The sequence below is a fragment of the Diceros bicornis genome, chromosome 20 (assembly GCF_020826845.1).
Source record: "Diceros bicornis minor isolate mBicDic1 chromosome 20, mDicBic1.mat.cur, whole genome shotgun sequence".
NCBI lineage: Eukaryota > Metazoa > Chordata > Mammalia > Perissodactyla > Rhinocerotidae > Diceros > Diceros bicornis.
Genome location: NC_080759.1, coordinates 50,742,854 through 50,765,736, shown reverse-complemented (window position 1 = coordinate 50,765,736; position 22,883 = coordinate 50,742,854). Strand labels below are relative to the sequence as shown.

General features: G+C 38.3%; 1 protein-coding gene across 3 annotated transcripts in view; it reads right to left on the bottom strand.

Moving 5' to 3' along the window:
• The window catches only part of DNAH5 (dynein axonemal heavy chain 5), a 261,478-nt gene that overhangs the window by 26,342 nt on the left and 212,253 nt on the right, over positions 1-22,883 (bottom strand). For all 3 annotated transcript variants that reach the window (XM_058564331.1, XM_058564333.1, XM_058564334.1), the window contains 9 exons: positions 22,426-22,561; positions 21,500-21,816; positions 20,773-20,928; positions 19,753-19,935; positions 11,459-11,702; positions 10,337-10,451; positions 9,654-9,844; positions 6,835-6,956; positions 4,854-5,003 (listed from right to left, as the gene is read on the bottom strand). In XM_058564331.1, the coding sequence (XP_058420314.1) occupies positions 4,854-5,003; positions 6,835-6,956; positions 9,654-9,844; positions 10,337-10,451; positions 11,459-11,702; positions 19,753-19,935; positions 20,773-20,928; positions 21,500-21,816; positions 22,426-22,561 (1,614 nt within the window). The remainder of the gene's footprint in view (positions 1-4,853; positions 5,004-6,834; positions 6,957-9,653; positions 9,845-10,336; positions 10,452-11,458; positions 11,703-19,752; positions 19,936-20,772; positions 20,929-21,499; positions 21,817-22,425; positions 22,562-22,883) is intronic.

Below are 22,883 nucleotides of genomic sequence, written 5' to 3'. Positions count from 1 at the left end.
GCAATTCTATTATTTAGAATGCTTTGAGGGAAATGTATGCATTCGAATCATCAAGTAAGCAGCACAATGTCTGGAATTTAATGGGTACTTATCAAATAAATAATTACTGAATGACCACTTACTGAATGAAATTTATTGGATACTTATTGAATTAAAGAATGAATTTTTTAAAGATTTAATCCATAAGTTTTCTCCTAATCATTGTCACCATCCCTTTCCGTTTTTGGTTTATCCCCTTTACTGTTGATTTTTTCTTTTTTTACTTAAATCCATGCTCACAATATCACAGACTTTGTCAAGTACATTATCAACTATATAAAAATATTTCTAATAACAACATAGTCCTTTTTTCAAACAAGGTAAAGAATTATTATTTATTTTTCAACAAATACTATTGTGAGTATGACCCTTGGTATAAATTCTCCCCCTGGTAAATAATTGGATTCCCTCAAAAAATTTTTTTTCTTCCTATTCTGATATCTTCTCCACCCCAAGGGGGTAAAACCCAAGTTTCTCTCCTCAGTGGGATTCCCCAGAAGAATCATTCTCGCATAATAAGCAGAGTCCAGCTGTGGGTGCAACATGACCCATAATCTTTCCAAGGGCTGGGTAAGCGAGCCTCCCCACTCCCATTCCTAGAGAAACACAAAACAGCTGTAGGCAGGACTTCCCTTAAATCAGAGAAGCTTCAGATAGACCTGGACCAAAGAGGAGGTGGAGATGGTTAAACTGTTGTCTTTGACTTAAAAACATCCAGAGTTTGATTTCAGTCAGTAATATAGGCTCTGCCTCCACTTTAAGTATCTAGCTACACTCTATATATCCTCGAAGTTATTGCCGTACCCCAGGTCTCTGATATTACAAATTAGGATGATGTCCCCTGCTCATGTTTACCATCTTTGCAGGTTAGAGTGGGAGGGTAGTGGCTACATAAGCGAATCTTCCAGCTTACCTCTCTATCTCCTCTCGAATCTTGGTAAGAGGCAAAATGGGTGCCAGCTGTCTAGACTGTTGAATGCCCAGAGTGTTTCTCCTGATTCCTTCTGGTTTGTGGACACTCCCCAAACAATCTTTATCATCCACATCACGGGGTAAAGGATCTCTTTTCAAAGTAGTCTGCCATGAAATACCCATCTTCCCCATAAGAATGCAAAGATAAAGATGTGCATTCCCATTCCCTAAACTCATAGTAGCTAATTCGGAAAGGGCTGGGCCATTTTGCTATGGGGTCCCTTCTCCTTCTTTCAAGTCATAATCCCTCCCCATAATGTTCAGGCCACCACATCAATGGCAGATTAAGAGGCATGCCAATTTGGTAAAGTGTACAGGTTTTCCTGCCTTGGCAATTATCTCTAGATGACTTTGGGGAAAGGCACCCCACCCGGCCTCCCAAAGGTCCAAGAAGCGGCAGTTGGGGCCCCGGCTGGCAGTGTTTGGCCAGTGGCAATGAAAGAACCCTCTGGTGCATGGGCCCCCCACTCACGGAGATGATCGCCCATTCCTCACTTCTTTACTAGCTTCATTGCTTGGGAGAAGTTCTGATGAGGTGGACTTCAGTCCAGTTGAATTTGGAGCACAGGATGCCATTTATTTTTGTATCTCAATATTTCTTCTAGATTGGCCACATCCAGTATCAAATTCTCTAACCTAAGTATAAATGCCTGCACATTTTTTCTGCAGGCCTCTGACATGTTCTTTGGCTTCTCTAAAAGTCTTCTCTAGGTATGCATTCAGTCACAGTCACTGAGGCAGTGTGCTTTGTGATCAGGAAGGACTTCAAAGGCTGGATGCTTAGGCATTCTACAAGTTTCATTCTCAGCCACGGGTACTCGCCAGCACTGCAGCATCTCTATAATGTACCTCATCGAGATCCAGGTGCTTTCCACTCTGGGAGAGTGAGGAGTTCAAAGTGGCCAATATTGCCATAGAACTCAGCATTGACCCAACATGGACATCACCATCCACGTTATGAGCTAACATGCTCTGTTGCATACATCAGGGGCCAGACGGTAAATATTGTAGGCTTTACTGGCCACACAATCTCTGTTGCAACAACTGAACTCTACCATTGCGGCACAAAAGCAGCCATAGATAGTCCATAAACAAATGAGCATAGCTATGTTCCAATAAAACTTTATAGTCACTGAAATTTCAATGTTATATAATTTTCAAATATCACAAAATATTATTCTTCTTGTGATTTTTTTCAGGAATTTAAAAATGTGAAAACCATTCTTAGCTCACCAGCTGAACATATACATGCAGTAGACGAAATTTTATTAGTGAGCCCTAGTTTGCCAATCCCTGTAATAGACTATGGGGAAGTCTATTTTGCAATTAATGGAAATTATGACTGAAGATCCTTTCTGGGGATAAAATTCTTGTTCCTGGGAAAAAGACATTTTATAATAGGGTAACAGCCATTGGTTTAAACTGTGTCCAAGTTTAAGTGTTGTAATGAGTCTGCGGCACAAATACATATTATGTGAGGATACTCAACCGTTCCAAATAAGCCTGCAATGTAGTGAGCATGGAAAAAAAGCATGTGTGTGCTAGAAAAAGTATGTGCTACAAAGAGTGCATTTCTCCGTTTTATAAAACTTAAACTCCAATCCAACACCCTGCACTGAGCAAGTAACAGCAAATAAACTAGTTTTAGGACTTTACAGCCTACAGGGTGATATGAAACCCCACACAGATTATTCTTGCAGGAATATATCAGAGAAGGCTCCCTCATGAAAGGAGCATTTAAGGTGATGCTGGGATGATGAGTGGGATTTATCTAGACAAAGAGGACAGCTAGGAGAGTCAGAGTGGTGAGCATTTCATGCAGAGAGCACATACGCAAGACCTTGAAGTAGAAAAGAGCAAGTCACCAATTGGGGACAGAAAGACATCCAGTATAACCCATGTAAGATCCCAGTGTGGGCCAGCCAGGCTTCTGCACAGCCTGCTGATCTATAAAGAAAGCTAACACCTCATTCGCATGAATGGAAATAGAGTACCACATTTTCACAGGTTACTCTTCACACAACCCTGAAGAACATTTTTGTCCCAATATCTGGTCCCAATGACACAGACTCAATCTTTGAGTCAGGGGGAAAAAACTGAACAAATAAACCTCTTTACCTGTTCTGACCTCTCTTTGTTGAGTATTTTTGAGACACGAATGTGTATGTAGCATGAGATGCCCTCTGACAGTGTGTCATTCTTGCAGTTGAACGTCCCCTGATGTGGGTAGTCATGCTCAGCGAAAATGCTGAGAACAAGCCTGATGCTGCTTATGGGGAATGGGAATTGAATGCATCAGCACTGCAGACCTCCTAATATGCTTCCAAGAAAGTATCTGGTTGAAAATCACCAGGAATCAAAAGGAATCTAATGCGAGAATAACAACTTCAGAGGAGAGAACATTTTTCCAGAGGAGTCTTCCAGATCTTGTTTAAGACTTGGGTGTTATCAAAAGGGTCATATTAAGCCATTAAAGGAATGGAATAATCATATTTCCATTCCTTTTAGAATATGAAGGATGGACTAGAGTGGGCAAGAATGGACTACAGCAGCCCACTTAGGAAGCCATGGCTGTCATCAGTCTATGGATGACAGAAGGCAGGATGCAGATGACAAAGTAACAAAGGAGTGGGGGAGACTTAAATTTCAGCATTGAACCAAAGGAAGTGTTACGGGTTAAAAAAGTGGAAAAGGGAGGGAAGGAGGGAGGGAGGATGGAAGGGAGGGAGAAAGGAAGGTAGGGAGGGAGGGAGGGAGGAAGGAGGGAAGGAAGGAAGGAAGGAAGCAAGCAAGCAAGCAAAGAGGAGAAAGAGAGAGAGAGAGAGAAAGAAAGAAACTAAAAAAGGGAAAGCAACTACGTGACCCTTCTATACTGCCCTTAAATAAGGCAATTGTTTGACAACTCATTTGGGTAGAATAAAAGTAATAAAGTTGAGAAGAAAAACTGAAGGAAGGGTGATCTCAGTGCCCTGAGTTGCCAAACTCATTTTTCTTTTCTCAGTAAATCATTGAAGCTAGTTGTTTTCATGATTTCACAGTACCTAAGTGGACTTGGAGGTAGTTACTCCATACGTTTTTAATGCTCCCTCTGGAGAGTGACAGGAAAAACTTCCTACATTCTATTACAAACCCAGCCTATTGCTACTCCATGGTTTATGTGAAGAAGCCCTTAAGGAATCAACCTATGCTGAATATTAAAGTTAAATTTTTAATCGTGAAGGCAAGACTCAACAAATCTTTTTAGTGGGTAAATTTCCATGATGGTAGACCAGCAGATTAAAAGTCTATGAAAAGATGGATCTTCTGGAGGCAGGATTTACATTTCAACCACAGGTAAAATTTTAGGCCAACCTACTTTCTTGCACCGAGGGTTGTGACATGTTCTGGGGAAATGACTACGGGTTTGGGAATGCTACACTTCCCTCTAGTCTATGTCTCCTCCATAGTACCTTCACATCCTTCCTATTAAAGAAACATTATTTTATTACTAGCAAAATGGAGCAGCCATATCATTTTTGAGTTAATATAAAAATGATATGGAAGAACAATACATTACTTTTATGTTATACTTATACACCCACCTTAAAAACATGGTTTTCTCACTCATTCTTATCGCACCATTTAGACCAAGTGATTATTAAATCACTTAGCGCAAATGCATATACCTCGGTACGTTTACTTTTTATTTACTTTTTCATTTTTCACATTTGCCTTGCTAGAAAATTACATAGAAGCCTACAAGAAAATTCTCATTGGGATTAACATTTTAAATATTTCTTTAAATTTAAAAGGAAATTCTCCTTTAAAATATTCTTCTATTCTTTTTGATATGACCTTTTTACCTGGGCAATGGTTCTGTCAGGACACCAGGATCTGATAAGGAGAAGACGTCTAAAGCAGTCAAGAGATTTATCATAGGCATTTGGAAGAGGTTCCTCCTCAGGGTTTTCCTTATCAAACCATATTTTCCACATTTTCTCATTTCTTGATATCTGAAATACCAGGGGGTAAGAACTATTTCACACCACAGAAAAATATTTCAGTAATAGTTCACAGATATTTTTCATCAAACCTTCTGACCATTCCAGACATGTGTGAGTGATGTCCTTTGACATTTTTTAAATGTTATATTCCAGTATAGTTATATTCTAGTATAGCCAAAAAGTTTGAGAGTTTAAAATCAAACTTGCTTGATTTGCTTGTGATTTGCTCTAAAGTCAGTCTGTATCAACACTAGCCTATAGCTAGCTTTCAAACTAGGGAGAGTCCTGGGGTGTTTAATTTCTTCTACACCTTTGTGGTATAAAAACAAATTTATAAAGAATAAAGAAGTCAATGGAAACTCATCTTTATTATTTTAAGGAAATCTGATTTTCTCCATGAAATCCTTGCATGATCAGGAAGCAAATCTCATTCACTTACATGTCGTCATTTCCCAGGACCACTCTTAGAAGAAAAAAACACATTTAATACATTCTTATTATTGAATGAAGTTTTTTGGTCAATACTCTATTAATCTAGAGTAATTTGAAATATAACATTTAATATCATCATCAAATGAATAATCAGACACTTGCTTCCTTTAGGCAGTTGATAAAGGAAAAGAACACAGTCCGTTATCCTTTGGAACTTAAAAAATCAAAGAGAGATGAGCATTACATGGGCAAGCATCTCAAAAACATAGAACAAACAAATAATGTCTGCAGATAAACACAATCTTATGTTCTCTGGTACATTCCCTTTGATTAAAGCCCCAAGAGTATTTCTTGAGGTCTAATCAAAGAAAAAACCATTCAGGTTTGTATTTAGAAAGTATCATGTAAGAATAAAAAATAATAACCTCCTTCAGTCATGAAAGACTACATAATGTGGAGGGATTGCAGGCATAACATGTAATCTCCAGGAGATAGCAACTTCAATAACAGATAATGGTCTGGGAAAAGGGGAATAAACCAGAGTGCATTAAAATCTTCCAAATGAAAGTTATTTAACCCAAAAGAATGGTTTGTACTCTAATTACATGGCAATCACCAGTTGTAAGCCAAAATATAAAAATATAGCAGAATTTAAGCTTCTGGTCAACTTAAACCGGGAAAGTCAAGAACCAGCCTTAGGACACTTTCTGGTCAAAAGGAAGCCTTCAACTTGTAGCTGAATAAAGCCACCTCGTTATCAATGTGATTTCTCTCTGATCATCCAATTTTCAAGAACCTATTTCCTGGCTTGTCCCAATTCAACTCTCTATACCCAATTTCCAGGATCCCAACATATACACAATTGATGGGCATTGACTGATTATGCAAGAAAAATAACTTCTAAAGAGAAGAGGCCAAGTGTTTGCATTCATACCCAGATGCCTAGCTAAGGCAGGAGAATGGGAGGAGCAGGAGAGGAAGAAGATGAGATGGAGGGACAAGAGGCAAGGAAGGATAGCTAGCGCTTAGGGGCAAGCTGTTCATATTTCTTTTCATTTAATCTCTAGAAAAAAAGCAACAATTCCTAAGTACACCTAAAGATTTAATCTACTTGAATCTATCAGTTTTTCTACTTGTAGATCTCCAATTGGTGATACTGACATACGGCCCAGGATAGCCCTAGTTAAACTTTCTGCGCAGATAATTTCTTCCTGCAAGACTGGTGTGCAATGGGTGAAGTATGCTTTATCAGAGTGTGAGCGAGCTGCGAGGAAGGTCAAGCACAGGTAACACCATTTTAAGAGTGACAATATTAAGAAATCTCTCTCTTTCACAAATATTGTAGCTAGTGATAAATCAGAAAGGTGCTCACAGTCATTATCTTATGTTTATTCAAAGCACAAGTTACCTGATCAAGGATATCTGAAAACTGTCTAAGTTTGCTGAGTTCCACCAAATTCAGCCAGGTCATGTCCAGGATCCATTTAGATGGCTTAGGAGGACAAGCTTTAAGGTCCAATGAGGCACCACCTTCCAAATTAAACACATAAAGTTATCAGATTTTTCTTTCTTTACTGTAAAACATCTATTTATAAAAACTTTTGCTTAAACTATTTTAATTTCAATTTTACTACCTTGACATTTATTAAGCTCAGAAATATAAATCATAGTGATGAACAAACTTTAAAATTTAGTAAAGGAATAAATGATTTTAGAAAAACACATTTAAGAATCAGTAATATAGGTTTGGAGCCAAGAAGATGCTGGATTCTGTCCTAGCTCCACCTGGCCAAGGTCTGGGTTATCTGTTTGAGCCTCTGTTTCCAAATATGTAAAATGGGAATAATTAAGCCTGGGTATTGTGATGATGATAGAATGACAGAAAATATATGTGTAAAGCACACAGAACAGGATCAAGAACACATCAGAAGGTCAGTGAATGAGCACCTATTGTCAATATTAAGAATTGCCCAATGTTGGCACAAGCTCATTTTAAGCAGAGAATTTATCTAGAAATGTTAGTAGCACTACACATGCTTGAAGGGTTCTCTTCTATAAATCAGTATATTATTTACATCCATTTTGAGCACACTCCAAGGGCCCTGTGCTATATCACTTACATTTGGTCAATCTAACCACAGCAAACATCTCCACTGGGTACTGACTGCTATCTTTTTGCTGATGATTTACCTAAGTTCACGTAACTCATATAACTCTCACAGCACCATAAAATAAATGACACCTTAAAAATGTTATTCTTGCCCATCTCAGAAAACCTAAATGTGTGAACAATCATATTTTAAGTCAAATAAAGAGTTAGCAAGTCATCTATAGGATAAAATATGTTGTTTAATAAATAACATCTATTAAAGTGTTTCAGGGAAAATATGCTGTAAGCATAATTCTTAAAAGGATATAACCAACCCACTGGGCTACTTTTAAAATCCTTTTCTGAACAGAGCAGATCATAAACAAATAATACTCAAGCTATTTATTGAGCCGATCTCTACTTCATCCAGGCACCATGGATCCCATTAAATTGCTATCTTTTGCCAAATCCATCTTAGTATATTTCCAACAAGGTAAGTGTGGCCTTGAAGCCATTTCAATGAAAATATTAGCTCATAAAATCAAAACAGATTGCTTTAATGCCAGGGAGCAGTTAAAGACCTAAGGACAATGGCATTGTGTTGAAAAATGTCACACCAACTTCCATGGAGACTGCCCATTTTCCAACAAATTGAAAAGAATAAGGTATTCACCAGGGGTTTAGGGAGAAGCTATTTATGGAAAGGAAAGGGTGTTCCCTGCAACCAAAGCATCATTCATTGTTTAGTTGAGGGTAACTGTGACACAAATATCTTGCCTGCCTTAAAGGTATACAACGGGCCACAAACAATGATTGTAATGGTGGTCGGCATATTCCTGGGTAGTATAGCACCAGATTAGATGGACTCCAGATGAATAAACAGCTGGGATAGGAATAATTCAAAATAAATTCTCAAGATGATTGAGAATTATGCCAGTCCCTTCACTCCTCAAACCCTTGCTTTGGGAAAAAGTGGGTTTAAATTTCTGCCATAATACTTTGTAAAAATGATACGTGCTTATAATGAAAGATGTATACATTATACCACACAGTCACAAAGTGTCATAGCTAAGGCAGACTTAGAAAGTTGTCTAGGCTGATCTGTTTGCATCTTAGAGTAAATTAAAAGACCAGTATCAAAACACTATGGCTATCTAAATAACATTTTTGAACAAGAGATTTTAAATTCCTTACAGAGGGAGTTCATGTCATTGGGTAGCTCTCACCAACATAACTAGCAAAGGACAATCTTACAACCTAACTATGTTCCAAAGTTTCCTCTGAAAGTCTGTTTCATAAAGCAGCATTATATTGCTGTTGAACGCCAAAGGCCCACAGAAGCCTGCCCAACCTACGCAAGCCTCAGACTGATTGAAATAAACTAAAATACTAAAGATAACATGACAATGCTTATCATTTGCTGAGCATATTCTATGTTCCAGGGTTTACATAAATTGTGTGAATTCTCAATAATCCTGTTACGTAGATTTGACTATCCTTGTTTTATAGATGAGAAAACTGAGGTTTGAAAAGGTTAAATAACCTGCTCAAGACTATTCACCAAGAAAGTGGCAAAGCCAATATTTTCACTTAGAGTCTTCCTGACTCTAAATCCCATGTTTGTTATCATTATGCCAAACTATAACACGCTTTAAGTATTCCAACCAGACCTGGATGCTATGTTCAATGTCATTTCTTTCAACAGTCTTCCTCTAAATGCCCCCAGGACCAGCGACCCCTGCCCACTTGTCTATCTCTCAGGCAGGCCTACCCCCTTAGAGATCCCATTAAATATCCCATTTAAAATCTTACACCTCCCCCACTCCACACTACCTGTAACTCCCCACCTTCCTCACTCTGTTTTGTTATTTCCATAGTGATTACTAGCTTCTCACATACTACATAATTTACTCATTGTTTTTTTATGTATCCCAAGTGCTATTCTGTGTCCCAGCACACAGCAGGTTCTCGATAAATACCCATCCAATAAATGAACAAATAAAATATCTCATGTTAATGCAATCTTCAATGAAATGCAAGGAAACTGTTATAGCCAGGAAAAAAAAATACTGCAGAGGACCTTCACAATAATTCCTACATCTGCACCTGTGTACAAAACTTTCTATTGTTATATTGACCTTTGATAAGAGTGAGAAACTCTTCATGCTTGACTCGGTTCCTCTGGATGTCAATCTTCAGGGTAAGAAGCAAGGTGAACAGGAATTTGTGCTCCTCATACAACCCCCGGGCGGTGTATTTATAAACCTCATAGGTCATGTGCTCAATGATATTAGCAATCCTCTTGCTTGTAATTGGGCTCTTGACAGACCTGGAGGAGAGAACATTTACATCAGGCTTATCCCACTGCCTTTTTCAATTGTCCATAAAACAACATCGTTAATGGAGAATAAGTAAATTTGGAGGACCAATTCTTATTTTTTACACATCAAGAGTAAGCCTCCTAAATCTAAAATAACAAGCATTCTCTCAACACGAAATAACATAACAGGATCCTAATGTTGCCTAAATCAATTTCACCCACAGGGCATTATCACTCACAACAATGTCTTGGGGATTTTCTTGTTTAACAGAATCACAAGAAACCAAAGGAATCAATCAACGAATGAAGAGTTGGGAGAGCTTTCTCTGAGCATAACATGACAAATGAGAATGATTTGTTAACACACTGGTAATTACACTAATCTTAGATTACAAAAGAAAAAGACTTTTAGTAGCAAAGAGAAAGGAATTTGTTAACATAATGTCATCATTCCAGCCCACAGATATGGAATTCAGCTCAGCTTCCTGAGTTCAGACGTACCTGGCTAAGGAAAGGTCAAACAAGCCGAGAAACTGACGGAGCGAAGTCTGATACATCTCATTAACCAAGCGCATCTCGGCGATGAGAAAGTAGAGGATGCTGCCCCGTGCAGCCACTAGAAGACAAAGAGCAAGGCTGCAGGGTGCTATGACGGTGGAAAATAAACGACCCATGCACATATCAGCCTAAACGCTAAATGAAAACAACAAGTTTTATTTTTATGTCTTCTTAATGACTATCGACCAGCAATGGGAGTCGAGAGAAATGCTCATGTATATATATTTAATTCTTACAAACATTGTGTAAGTAGTCTGCTATGTGTGTTTATCAAAGGGTCACTTTCCATTTTAGAATTTCTAAATCTCTCATAAAAATTATTTTACTGTTTTTTATAATAAAAGTAGAAAAGATAACCAAAGGGATAGCAAAGATTATCATACCCAACAAATTGTGTCGGCATTGTAAGGATCTCATTCTTAAGCTCCGTGAAGAAGCCCTGACTAATCTGGGCCTCAAGTTGGCAAAACAAGGCATCGCAAAGACGATGTTCCTGACTCTCCATCAGTAGATGATATTGTTTTGATTATTTTTCCAGGAGGAATGATAAATTACTAAAGGAAATGGAATTCTTTCGGCAGGTTCCTCTTGTAACCAAGGAACAACATTGATTTGCAAATCGGTGGATAAGACTGAAGAGGTCCCGTGAGACCAGAGAACCATCTTCCTAACACAAAGACTACAAATAAAAGACTGGTTCACCATTACCAAATGACAAACAACTAGTGCACAGCCCTAAAATGTTGCAGTAATTCCTCAGTTTTCACTAATTTGTACTTAGGTGTTCTTTAAAAATTCTCCCTCCTTACTTTCTAGTTTAAAAATAAGTTCATAAGAACCTTAAAGGATTTGCCAACTATAAGGAACTACAAGCACCTATAAAATTTACACCATTATAAAATTTTTTCTTCTCAGTGTTACTGAATATTTCCCAAAGGAAACATAAGTGGCCACCCCACCTCGCACGGTCATTTGCATAATGTCCTTACTTCCTTCAGTTTCTCTCATTTTCTTTCTTCCTTCCTTCATTTTCCTGTGACATTTGTCTTTCATTATCAAACTCACCAGGTCTATATTCCTCCCGGGCTGAGTTAATTTGAATTTCTGTCTCGGCCGAAATTTCCAGCTTCTGTGTCACCTCCTCGGCTGTCTTTTTTGTGTTACTCAGCACAACAATGAGACTCTCATCTTCCACCAAGGACCCCTGGGTACTGGTCAGGCGGTAAAGCAAATTATCTTCTAGCTCCTTCATCCTTCTTTTGTTTGCAGTTACGTCTTCCATAAGATGAGTTCTTTCTTTCTCCAGTTCCTGTTAATTTGCATAAATATATTGTCTTCCTTAATTAACAACTATTGTTTGACCGCTCCTTAAAAAGTGAACCTACAGGGCTGCTCGCAAGCTCCTGGGCTGTACTTATTATGTTTGACTGCAGGAAATACGGACATCAAAATAAGAGGAGGAGAACTGATGGAGGAAAGAAGAACTGGCGGCAAACAACATGAAATTGGCTAAAAATATTACCAATATGCCCTTTACCATCTATTTATTTCCTAAAGTCAAATCATTTTAAGTGACTTTTGTGATTTAAGCTTGTTTCAAAGGTGAAAAATATTCGAAAATATATTGAAATACATTTGAAGACCAATATATATGTCTCGGATTAAATACACTTACTTCTGTTTAGTTTCTTGTTTACAAGAGCCCTGTTGTTTGAATGAGATTATCTTCAACTTGCTAGTTGAAAAAGTATCACTTCTGTGAAAAGCAACTGTCTAAAGAGTTAGGTAGGCCATCTGTGCTGCTCCTGCAGGTACCCTCCAATTAAAAAATCATCTTAGCTTGAAAAGGTGCTGTTCACTCCAAGAGAAGTAAAGTTCTGTATCTTTCCAAAAGGACCTGTATAGATAGCTGGGGAGAGAACGGCCCTGGAAGATTACTGTCCTTGTCGGCTATTTCTTCCTCTTGGTAGTTTGGAGAGGCAGAGGCAGTGGAAGAGAAGGAAAGAAAAGATGAGGCTGGTGAAGGTGGGTAAGGAGGAAACGGCTATGACGCGGAACACGCCAGAGGAAGCGTGAAGCCCAGAGGCTGGTAGACAACAGGGCAGATATGCTCCTGGCACCAAGTCAAGTTGTGCATGAAAGTCAAATTGTTTTAGGAGAGACTCTAACTTTGAAGCTAAAAAAAAGAAACAAAAAGGATTTTGAGAAGAAAGGACAATGAGTAAATAGTATTTAAAAATTTGAAAAGAAATATGCATTAGCGAGTTCACTTGAAAAGCTTTCTAAATATAGTGTCCATTGACAAGGTATCCATGCTTAGCCACATTAATAAAATAATGCACATTTTGGTATAAATACAAAATGGGAAAACTAGGGTTCAATGCAGGTGACTTCAACATAAAATCACAGGAAAGCATTGTTGGTAGTTCCGGTTGTGACTTGGTGCAGCCGCCTGGGCAGGTGGTACCAAGCTCAAATTTCTAGAGCACTTCAGAAAGATAAATATTTGACTGAGTATTCTGAATATGGTGCAGTAGGTTTTATAGATTCTACTCTCAACTGACAGAACTAGAAACCTAAAGTTATGCAGTGATGAATCATAAGAAATCATATAAAATACAATGGGATTACTCATTAATAACATAATTAATTAGGTGACTTACCTTTGTTCTGATCCAGAACTCACACAAACATCAAGGGAAGGGAGAGGCCACATGTAGCCAAAACTGCCATTGCTGATTGCTACTCAAGTTATTTCACTTTAGTGCTTAATACATTTATTCACTTTAGGACTTTCTTTTTGAATATGAGAAACTTCTCCCCATAACTACTCCACAAATTACATCTTGTTTTAAACACTATCAATACGCTGATAACTCCCACACTCATATCTCAGCTCTTCATCAGCTCCAGATCACACACCCTTCCAATGTCTCCACCCGAACATCTAAGAGATGTCTCCTACCAGCACCAGCAGCAAAATGGAACTTCTGATCGGATCCCTGCAAACTTGCCCCACCCCGGCCTTCCCCATCCCAGCAAACAGTCACCCCATTCTTCCAACTGCTCAGGCCAAAACTTCAGAGCCCTCCTTCACAGCTTCCTTTTACTCAAACCCCACATCCCACTCATCACCAAATCCTATCATCTCTACTGCAGAAACAGGTTCAGAATCTAATCATTTCTCACCACTTCTGCTTATCCAACACCCTGCTCCAAGGTACGATAACTTCTCCTTGAAATTATAGGATCCAAACAGGTCTCCCTGCCTCCACTCTCACTCCTCATAGTCTATTCCCAACCCAGCAGTGAGAATGATGCTTTGAAACACACCTCCTCTCTCCAAACCCTCCAAAGACTAACCATCCCACTCAGAGTAAAAGCTAAGACCCTTACCAAGGCCTGTGAGGCTCCTGCTTTATTTTGCTCTAGCCACACACAGTCTTCCCTAAATCAGTGGCTTTCAGTAGTCTGGAGCAGGGCCTGGGAATTTGTACTTCTAACATATTTCCAGTTGGTGCAACATTGCTACTCCTATTCCGGGCACCACGCTTTGAGACACAATGCCTTGAACATATAAAGTACTCTCCTGCCTCAGGGCCTTTGCACTGGCTGTTGCTCTGTCGAGCCTGTTCTCTCAGATAACCCACTCCCTCCTCTCCTTCAAGTCTTCCTTAAATGTTACCTTCTCAGTGAACCCCACTTTGACCATACTGTTTAAAATCACAGCCCACTACCTGATTCCCTAGCTCTCCCTCTTAATCTACTCTATGTCTTTCTTTTTAATGGCATTTACCACTTTCTAACATAACACACAATTTACTTATTAGTTATGCTCCAAGGATTTTTTGGTTCATTGATACATTCGCCAATTCTTAGCACAAGCCTGGTACATAGTAGATTCTCAATTAATATTGCGGAGTGAATGATTAAATGCTATACCCATTTCAAACTGATAAACTGAAACACATAGTGAACTAGAAAATCTAGTCATGTCTTAGTGCCAGAAATAGACATGAAAATTCTCACAGTAACTGAAAACCATGAAGTTAAGATTGTGGTAACAAAATTGCATGAAGGCAAAGAGCAAAGACCGCTGGCCTCTTCTGCATGTTCCAACTAGTTAATCACCACTGGTTGAACAGTTATGGTGGGTAGAACCCTATCAGGGTCCCAACTCATGCTCTGAGACAAGTGAGTCAGGTCTGGGGACATTCTAGAAAAGAAAAAAATCCCTCTTTAAGCTAAACAAAAGCTCAGAATTTGCATTAATTCTGAATTCTTTGGGATTTAGCAACTCAAGCAAAACCTGCTCTTCTCATCTTTGCTTCCATCTGTTATTTGGTTACATTTGAAAGCTTCCTTAGTGGTTATTTTAATTCATTTATTCACTACATAAGAATCTCAAATTTGAGACAATGTAGAAATTAGTACAAACAAGTGACATTTAATGGCTCCTATAAAATTCCTCTCCATAAGCAGTTATAACAAAAGCATTCACACTATGGTTACACTAGGAAATAAAGTGATAATAAAATTAAAGGGAAAAAATTCAAATATTTTTTATTGCCATATTCCTAAATTTCACACACTATTGTTTCTGAGTTCCAAAAGGTGAGCCTTACAAAAGTCCTCATTCAGCAGACAGGTAAGGGGAGGAATGTAAAGCAGAGGGAAGAGGGAAGGTTTTGATGTCACGAAAACGTGTTTGAATCCTAACTCCCAGAACTTAGAAGCTGCAAGACCTTGGCCATGTTACACAACTCTATAAGCCTCAGTTTCTTCATCTGCAAAATGGACACAAAAAAAGCTCAGAAAGTGATTGTGAGGAATCACCAGGAAAGCAGTTAAAACAGTCACTGGATCATGACAGCAGCTCAGAATATGTCTCTTCCCTTCTATCCCCTCCTTTGACTCATTTTCAGCATGGACTGTCAGAAGCGTGATAATGTTTATTTAGAAACGAGTTTGAAAAATAAAATTATAAGTTACGACAAGATAAATCATACTTTAGAATTTCACATATCATCATACAAGCTTAATAAAGTAGCTGAAAAGGGTTAAAAAGAAAAAGAGAACTTTCTAATCTTGTACTTACAATGCTAAGGATGCATGCTTTCATGCCTGCTGGGGATGAGACAAATCTAAAAACTGCACCAAGTCTTACTGAGTCTTCCTGAATAATAATTTTTCCTCTGTCCTTTTTTTCCAATTACATAGTCGCTGCCCTAATTTAAGCTTTAATTATTCCTTAGTGGACTACTCTAACAGTAACTGGTCTCCTTGCCGATCCTTTTCTCTGCCATCACCCCTTTTTCTGCTCCTAGTCATTCTGGGGATCTTCCTTAGCTATTTGGAAAGGTCCAAAATTCTCAACATAGTTTGCAAAACCTGTTACAACCTACATTTCCAGCCTCATCTCCACTTCAGAACTATGGGATTGGGACTAAAATTATGTCTCCGTGTTGCTTATGAAAACCATTATTAATAAAATAAACACAGTTATTAGTAATATACACAATAAGGGGCAAATTATTTCATTACTGATTTAAAAAGTAGTCAGTCAAAGCCTGGACATTATTGAGATGGTTGTGGTCAATTTAATATCATTGTTAACAACACTAATTAAATAAATTTGTCAATTAAAGTGACGCTTATATTCCCAAAGGATTAAAATAAGGCTAAGAAGTACATTTCCCCCAAAGTTTGAAACTGATGAAATAATATACTCTAAAGTAAACAGTACAATTTAAAGTAGTATTTGGGGTTATGAAAGTAAATTGTGTATTAAATAGCACACCAGTGGCCAAACACTACAACAATAGTTATGAGAAAAAGAAAGTTCTCTCTGAAAGAAAATAGGACAATTGCTGTTTGCTTTTCATTCAAGATATAAAAATGGAAAACCTACTTTGGGATAAGGTTTTAAGCATATTTTCTTTTGTATGACTGATTTAAACATATTTCTGTTGAAACATATTTCTACGACTTTAGTTCCATCGATATCTAAGAAGATAGTTCTTTTACAAATTAATATGAAAGGACAAAGTTAATCAAAGTAATTTTGTCTATAAGCATTTTTCCCACCAAAGGGATTATCTCTTAACATAAACACACGCAAACACACACACGGAGCAGTAACCATTTGTGCTATGTATTCCATATACTAAGGCTACAATGTAAAATTTTATATAACTTGGGATAATGTAAACAGTATCCCCAAAGTGAGTAAGAAAGTACAGCAGTGATTCAGTGCAATTTCATGAAACATACTAGTTATTAATTAAATGATCAAAAATTAAGTGGCTCAAGAAAGATGCAAATGAAAACTAAAATTCTTTATGAACATAAATTGCATCTGTAATAAAAGTTTTGAAATCCAGAAAAGGAAAGAGATGACAGCCTTTCAAGTTCTCATTTTTAAGGTGTCACTCAGGCTTTCATTCCCAAAGATTCTCTCTCTTCTGTACCTTGCACTGGTAATTAAAATGGAAAGATTACACAACAGAACTCAGAAACAGACATATGTTTTCTCCACCACCAGTGAGCTGGTAATAACAACGTCTGTTTAGTGTCTTTATTACATTACTTCCCATGTCAGTTCCACGAAGCTCAGGTCCTTCCACCTCCAAAGGAAATAAATCAGACACCCATTTGCTCATCCGGAATTCTGAACAATGAAGACCCCTGAGGCCTTGTATTGTGAGATAAGTAGAAGCTATTAATCAATATTAGTATTTTTCTCCTAAAGGTACATAGTTCTCTTTGAGTTTCTGTCTTGTTCTCTAGGATCAAGGCGAGAGTGAGCCTAAGAGATTGGGTTTCTTTAAAGGAAAGTTGCTGGAGGGCTACTGGTTTGCTGCCTGCTTAAAATGGTTTCCATATACCACCTTCTGGTGACAACAGCCAGCTGTTTAAACCTACTCACAGCATGTCAACAATTGAACACGGCCTTGATGTAAACTTGAACAGCTCATGCATTTGCAACGACTGCCTTGAAGCACACAGAAAAGTGTAAAGTCAGTTAAAAATCTGCCTTCCTTGCAGTCATACGTTCTGAAGTTTCCCTTTGTTTCTGAAGCAAACAAACCCGATGTCCCGGCAGGCTGTACAGCTGAGCAGTCAGGAGAGCAGATTCCATGTGATAATAAGGCTCCTCACTGCCCATATTCCCAGGACACTGGAGAGCTGGTAAATTTATGGAATCAAAGAAGAATGGCCTTTCCCTTGTATCATAAGTTACTGTTCCAAGCCGCCTTTCACAAGAAGAATCGACAGACCAGTGAAAGCATAACTCATCCTGACTGAAGAGGTTCACCGTTTGTTTCAGCCCCACATTTAAGGGAAATTCCTAGATGCTTTCCAACATCAACTTCCTACCTGTGGGATCTTCCTAGTTTCCAAAGCCCTCCCCTGCGTGGTTCAATAACATTTTATATTTATAATCACCCAAGAAGTAATCATAGTCAGAGAGACCCCTTTGTCACTGAAGTCAAAGGAATAATTAGTGATTATTAATTTGCTGCAGAGAAAAGAAAATACAGGTTACACACTGTATAATAATGTGATTCAAGGTAAGATGACCCTCTATTATTCTAAGAGAATAAGTGTCACATTACTCTGGCCACAGTTTTTGTAAGAATTATTTACTGTGAGCCTGGAATGGATTCTGATAATGAGACAATAGTCAAGGAATAATTTCTCAAGACACTCAGCTCTCCCAGGAAGTAAGGAAAAGCCTGGCCTGGGAGCCATATTGGCTTTTCAAGGTTGTTCAAAGTCTTTTCAAAGGAACTCAAAGTGCTCCTTGCTTCATCTTAAACCTTTGCTGTAATAATTATGGCTCAGTGCTGGAGCTGTTCTGTTTTGTTGCAACCAAAACCTATCAGGCCAAATTACTTTTGCCAAGGAGACTGTATTCATCTCGCCTGAACAGAAAAAAAACCAAGGACAAGGATACTATTCAATCTGCCGTCAGAGCCCCTTATCTCCCTGAAACCAACACCACAGGTGAAAGCAGAGCCTGAGCTACGGGTAATGGATACTGCCCCGAAGACTCCCAGGGATTCCCCTGCTCAACATGACACGCTGTTGATCAGGAATCCCAGTCCTTCCTGAACTAATGACATGGTTATTAGTCACCCACCTCTGTTGAGACTCCAAAAATAAACAAGTACATATTTTGAAGGCTGTTATTACTTTGATAGCTAGTCTGTGGGAGGAATTCTAGCATCAATCAGTTCCAGCCATACCGGGGTCATAACCAATGTAATTTACAAAGTCAGATTAAATGCCCTTAACACAACTTCCAACTCTGACCCTATAATTTATGTACTATACATTTAAAAAATAAAAAGAGAAGATCTGTAAAAAAAAGGAAGTGGGGAGGGAGAGAGGAAGAAAGAGATAAACATATGGACGGGCTCAGAAGAGCAAGCATGGTATGACATACAGAAAAGGTAAAAATAATGGGAGGCAGAGATTCCAAAGATTTTTCCAATACTTTTAACCTAAATAAATCTTTAGGTCGGTGTAGAAGGGGGCCATAAAGTAAACTAAACTCCTCATTGCTATCGAACCCAGGAGAAAATCAATAATAACTTTCAGAGTTCATGCAGTTTCACCAAAGCAGTCCTATTAAAATCCTCTAGATCTCTTTGCTTAAGACTCACATGTTCCCTAGAGAAAATGCTAACTCCGAACAAGGAAGTTTGTTCGGCAATTACTGGCCATTTTTCCTTGAGAATTAAGTTATCCCATAAAATAGAAGTAGAGAAAACAGATATGGAGTTACGCTTATAGAGCATAATTAAGCAGCAGCCTCTAGAAGGTGCCCAGTGAAACTCTGGTCTCACAAACTTCTGTCCTCTCACAATATACACGGAGGTCTCTTAGATAAGAAATAAGAACTCACCATGTCATCTGTCATCTGAGTACAACGTTTTAATTTTATATTCCAAAATCATAATAATGAATCGAATGAAAGAAAAACCTAGACATGTACTAGAAAGCTACAAGTCAACAGGTGAATATAACTCACAATCCAACAAACTCTTCAGAAAAATAAAGAAATATAAAACCAGAATAACGGTGCTGAAAATGAGACTGATATTCTCATAGTTACACCATTAGTCTACATAAAATCAATTGGTGATATATGTGATTTATGAGATGCGGATGAAACATATTGGGTAGATAATTGGTTAGTAGTTATTTAAAACACTTGGGAATTATAACAGTAAAAATCATAGAAATAAAAAGGGGAAAACTCAATCCTACTACAACTTTTATCATATTATTTTCGTCAATGAAAGAAGCACAACACAATACAGAAAAGAAGGTGGCCATACTTCACTTACCTGCTTCTCTGTGAGAATGACTCTCCCCAGTAACTGGTCTTCTAGACCTTTCATGGTGACAGTGAAGTCAATGATGGAGGTTCGAGCACTTATTTCAGGGGTGTAGGCTGGATTGGGCAGTTTGGTGGTAATGTAGAGTCTGAAGCCATCCATCACATCTACTTCCTTGTCACCAACCTTCACCTTTTTTATAAACAAGTAAGTTAAAAGTATTAAAACAGAGATACACCTTACTGTGTCCTTTCTGTATAGGATCAAGTGTTGCTTTAAATAATTATGTACCTGGAGATAATCTGTATACTAAAAAAGAAATGGTCATTAGGCATTCACAGGGCCTCAAGACACTAGGACAAAGGAAGGAGGGAAGTTAGTTCAATATATACTGAGCAATAAATACATAATTTATCACCAAAATTGTTGTGATCATACTAGAGAAGTGAGATGGATTCCGCACCCAAAATTTGGTTCAGAAGTCGAGACTGACGATGTCACATGTGCACCAAAAGGGTATAAAAAGGTTGATTACTCACATAATGAGATTTTCTGAAGAGATTAGGGTAGGCTCCCAAGAAGATCCAAAAAGTAGGAAGGGGCGGCTGTTTTAGGGTTTTATGGCGGTTAGAGGATGGGGCTGAGAGGAGGGTTCCCACACATGGGCATGTACGGGAGTTGCATGGTTTGAATTTCCCACCAGTGCCAAAGGAGAGAGCATCCAGGTTTTCTTATCAAGTTGCCCAGATTTGGGGTGGAAGGGGAGAGGGGCATCATGGGGCTTGAAAAGTGTCCAGTCAAACATCAAAATGGAGTCAGACTTTATTACACAAGTGAGGTATATATTCCTCAAAGAACTACTCTGGAATACTTTAATCCCAACCAAGGAAGTGTAGAAGAGGAAAGCAAATGCCTCTTGCCACTGACCCAAAATTGAGCTGCTGCCTATTGAGAAAATTTCATCTATGTCACATTAACCTAGCTTCATGGTAATTGTTCTGCACATTGTGATCAACAGGTTTAACCTACCTTAAAGGTAGACCCAGTCTTAATGAAGTTTCTCTCCAAAACATTATCCAGGGCTGGATCTAGTTCCTCCCCAACATCTTCGATAAGCAAGGGTCTTCCAAGGGAAAGACTGTCCTCCAGGTGGTTTCTGAAGTACTTGTGATTTAGAGATGTGATCTAGAAACAAGATCAAAACGTTGCTCTTGACAGACAGTATCATGATGCAACGCACAGAGATAACGGATAGTAAATGGTGCGTAAGCATTCTATCACAGGAGACAAATTCAGAAATTTTCAGAGACCCTTACTTGGAATGAGACTTGGTGAAATGGAACAGAAAGCTTTCCATTCCTTTCCTTAACATACAGTCATTCTCTTTTACCGGGAAGCAAGTAAAGGTTCTGCGTGGCAACGCTGCCTTTTCCTCAGCACTACCACTTTTGTGACAAATAATCATGGAATAATTATGAAGTGCTCTTATAAAGTGCTACACAGTGTGATACAGCTCTGCCCTGCTCTGTGCATCTAAGAGAGACTTAGGCCCCAACAGAAGAGAGTCTGAAAGCTTTGAAAGATGGCATTAGTAGAGAGCGACACAAATGCAAATAATGCAATTTTTAGAAGTTATTTCTAAATATTAATATCTAAATATTAACACCTAAAATTATTTCTAAATATCAAATATTTATTCTTGATCTGTGGCAATAAAACTTGACTAGTAACATAAATATACTCAAACACAAATTACCTGGAGTTCATTCTGGCTTTCTTTATTTTTAATCCAGATCTTGCCTTGAGTCTGTGGATCTACTAACAAAGGATAGCGAGACGCCTTTGTGACAATAATTCCATTCTGAATGGACAGGTCATCATTTGGCAGGCCTTGGAGGTTCCATTCACTAATAGTAGGAGCATCGATCAACATCTCATTGAGATTTAGATTGTCTCCAAACGGAATTTCCCGGGCTTTCATTTCCTTCCGCCAGTCATTTAACAGCAGATTGCGAAATTCTTGGTTAAATGGACCAGAATAAGATAGAAAAGCTGTAGCCAACAATACATCCCCTAAAATGGAAGACGAAACATCACTGAAACACTTTATGATCAGCTTTGCAATTGTGCAGAATATTAAAAATGAAAAAAACAAAAAGAAGACAGCCATTCTTTTAAACTAAATTCCAGAAACCAAATTGTAACCACATGTTGCTGTGTCTTGGTTTGGTTCATTGTTTGAATAAGCAGTAGTTTGGTTCATTGGTAAAAAGCATCTACATGATCCACCAAGTAATAGCTGCTAGCATCAAGCACTGCATTATTTTGACTCTTACTGAATGTGAGAGAATGACTTTTGAGTTTACAAGATACAAAACCTCAGAAGACAGAGCCTCCATTCAAAGTGACCTTGATCAATATGACCCTTCACTCATAGGAGAATTTAAAAGAGACCTGATAATAAGAGATTTAAAGGTCATTAACACATCTAATAAGGTCTGCATAGATGCCAAACCAATATTCATCCTTCTGAAATAGCTGGAGAGACACACACACACACACACACACACACAGAAGAATCTTAAGAAATCAAGCATTGGATTGCATTCTGATTAAAGCCTAAATGTGCTAACTCCCTATCACAGTCAACACATAATCTCATTAATAAAGAAATTTACATACCTACAAGCCTCTTAGTTTGTGAAGCAAACTCTTTACTTTGCTCCGTCCATCTTTCTTTTTCTCCTGCCAAGCCGCCAATCAGGGCGGAAGCAGTCTGCATCTTATGTCTGCACCGCTCTGCATCTTCAAGCAAGGTCTAAAAATGGCCATAACCAGAAGGAAACTTTTGTTCAAATAAATATAGCCTCTGGCTCAAAAATATAATTTTAAAACATTATATATTATCTGCCTGAGACATGTGATCCATTTATTACATAGGAAGCATACAATTAAATTTCCGTGTGCTTATGTGAGCCCAAGCCTGTCTCTTAAATCCTATCAATGGAACCTGGATGGATTCCTCATGTGGGGCCCTGAGCCAACTAGTGAGACCCTCCCCAGATGTTAATAACTGAGAGATAATGGAAATTTGCATCATTTATGATTTCCTTACAACAAAAAATAGAAATAAAATATAA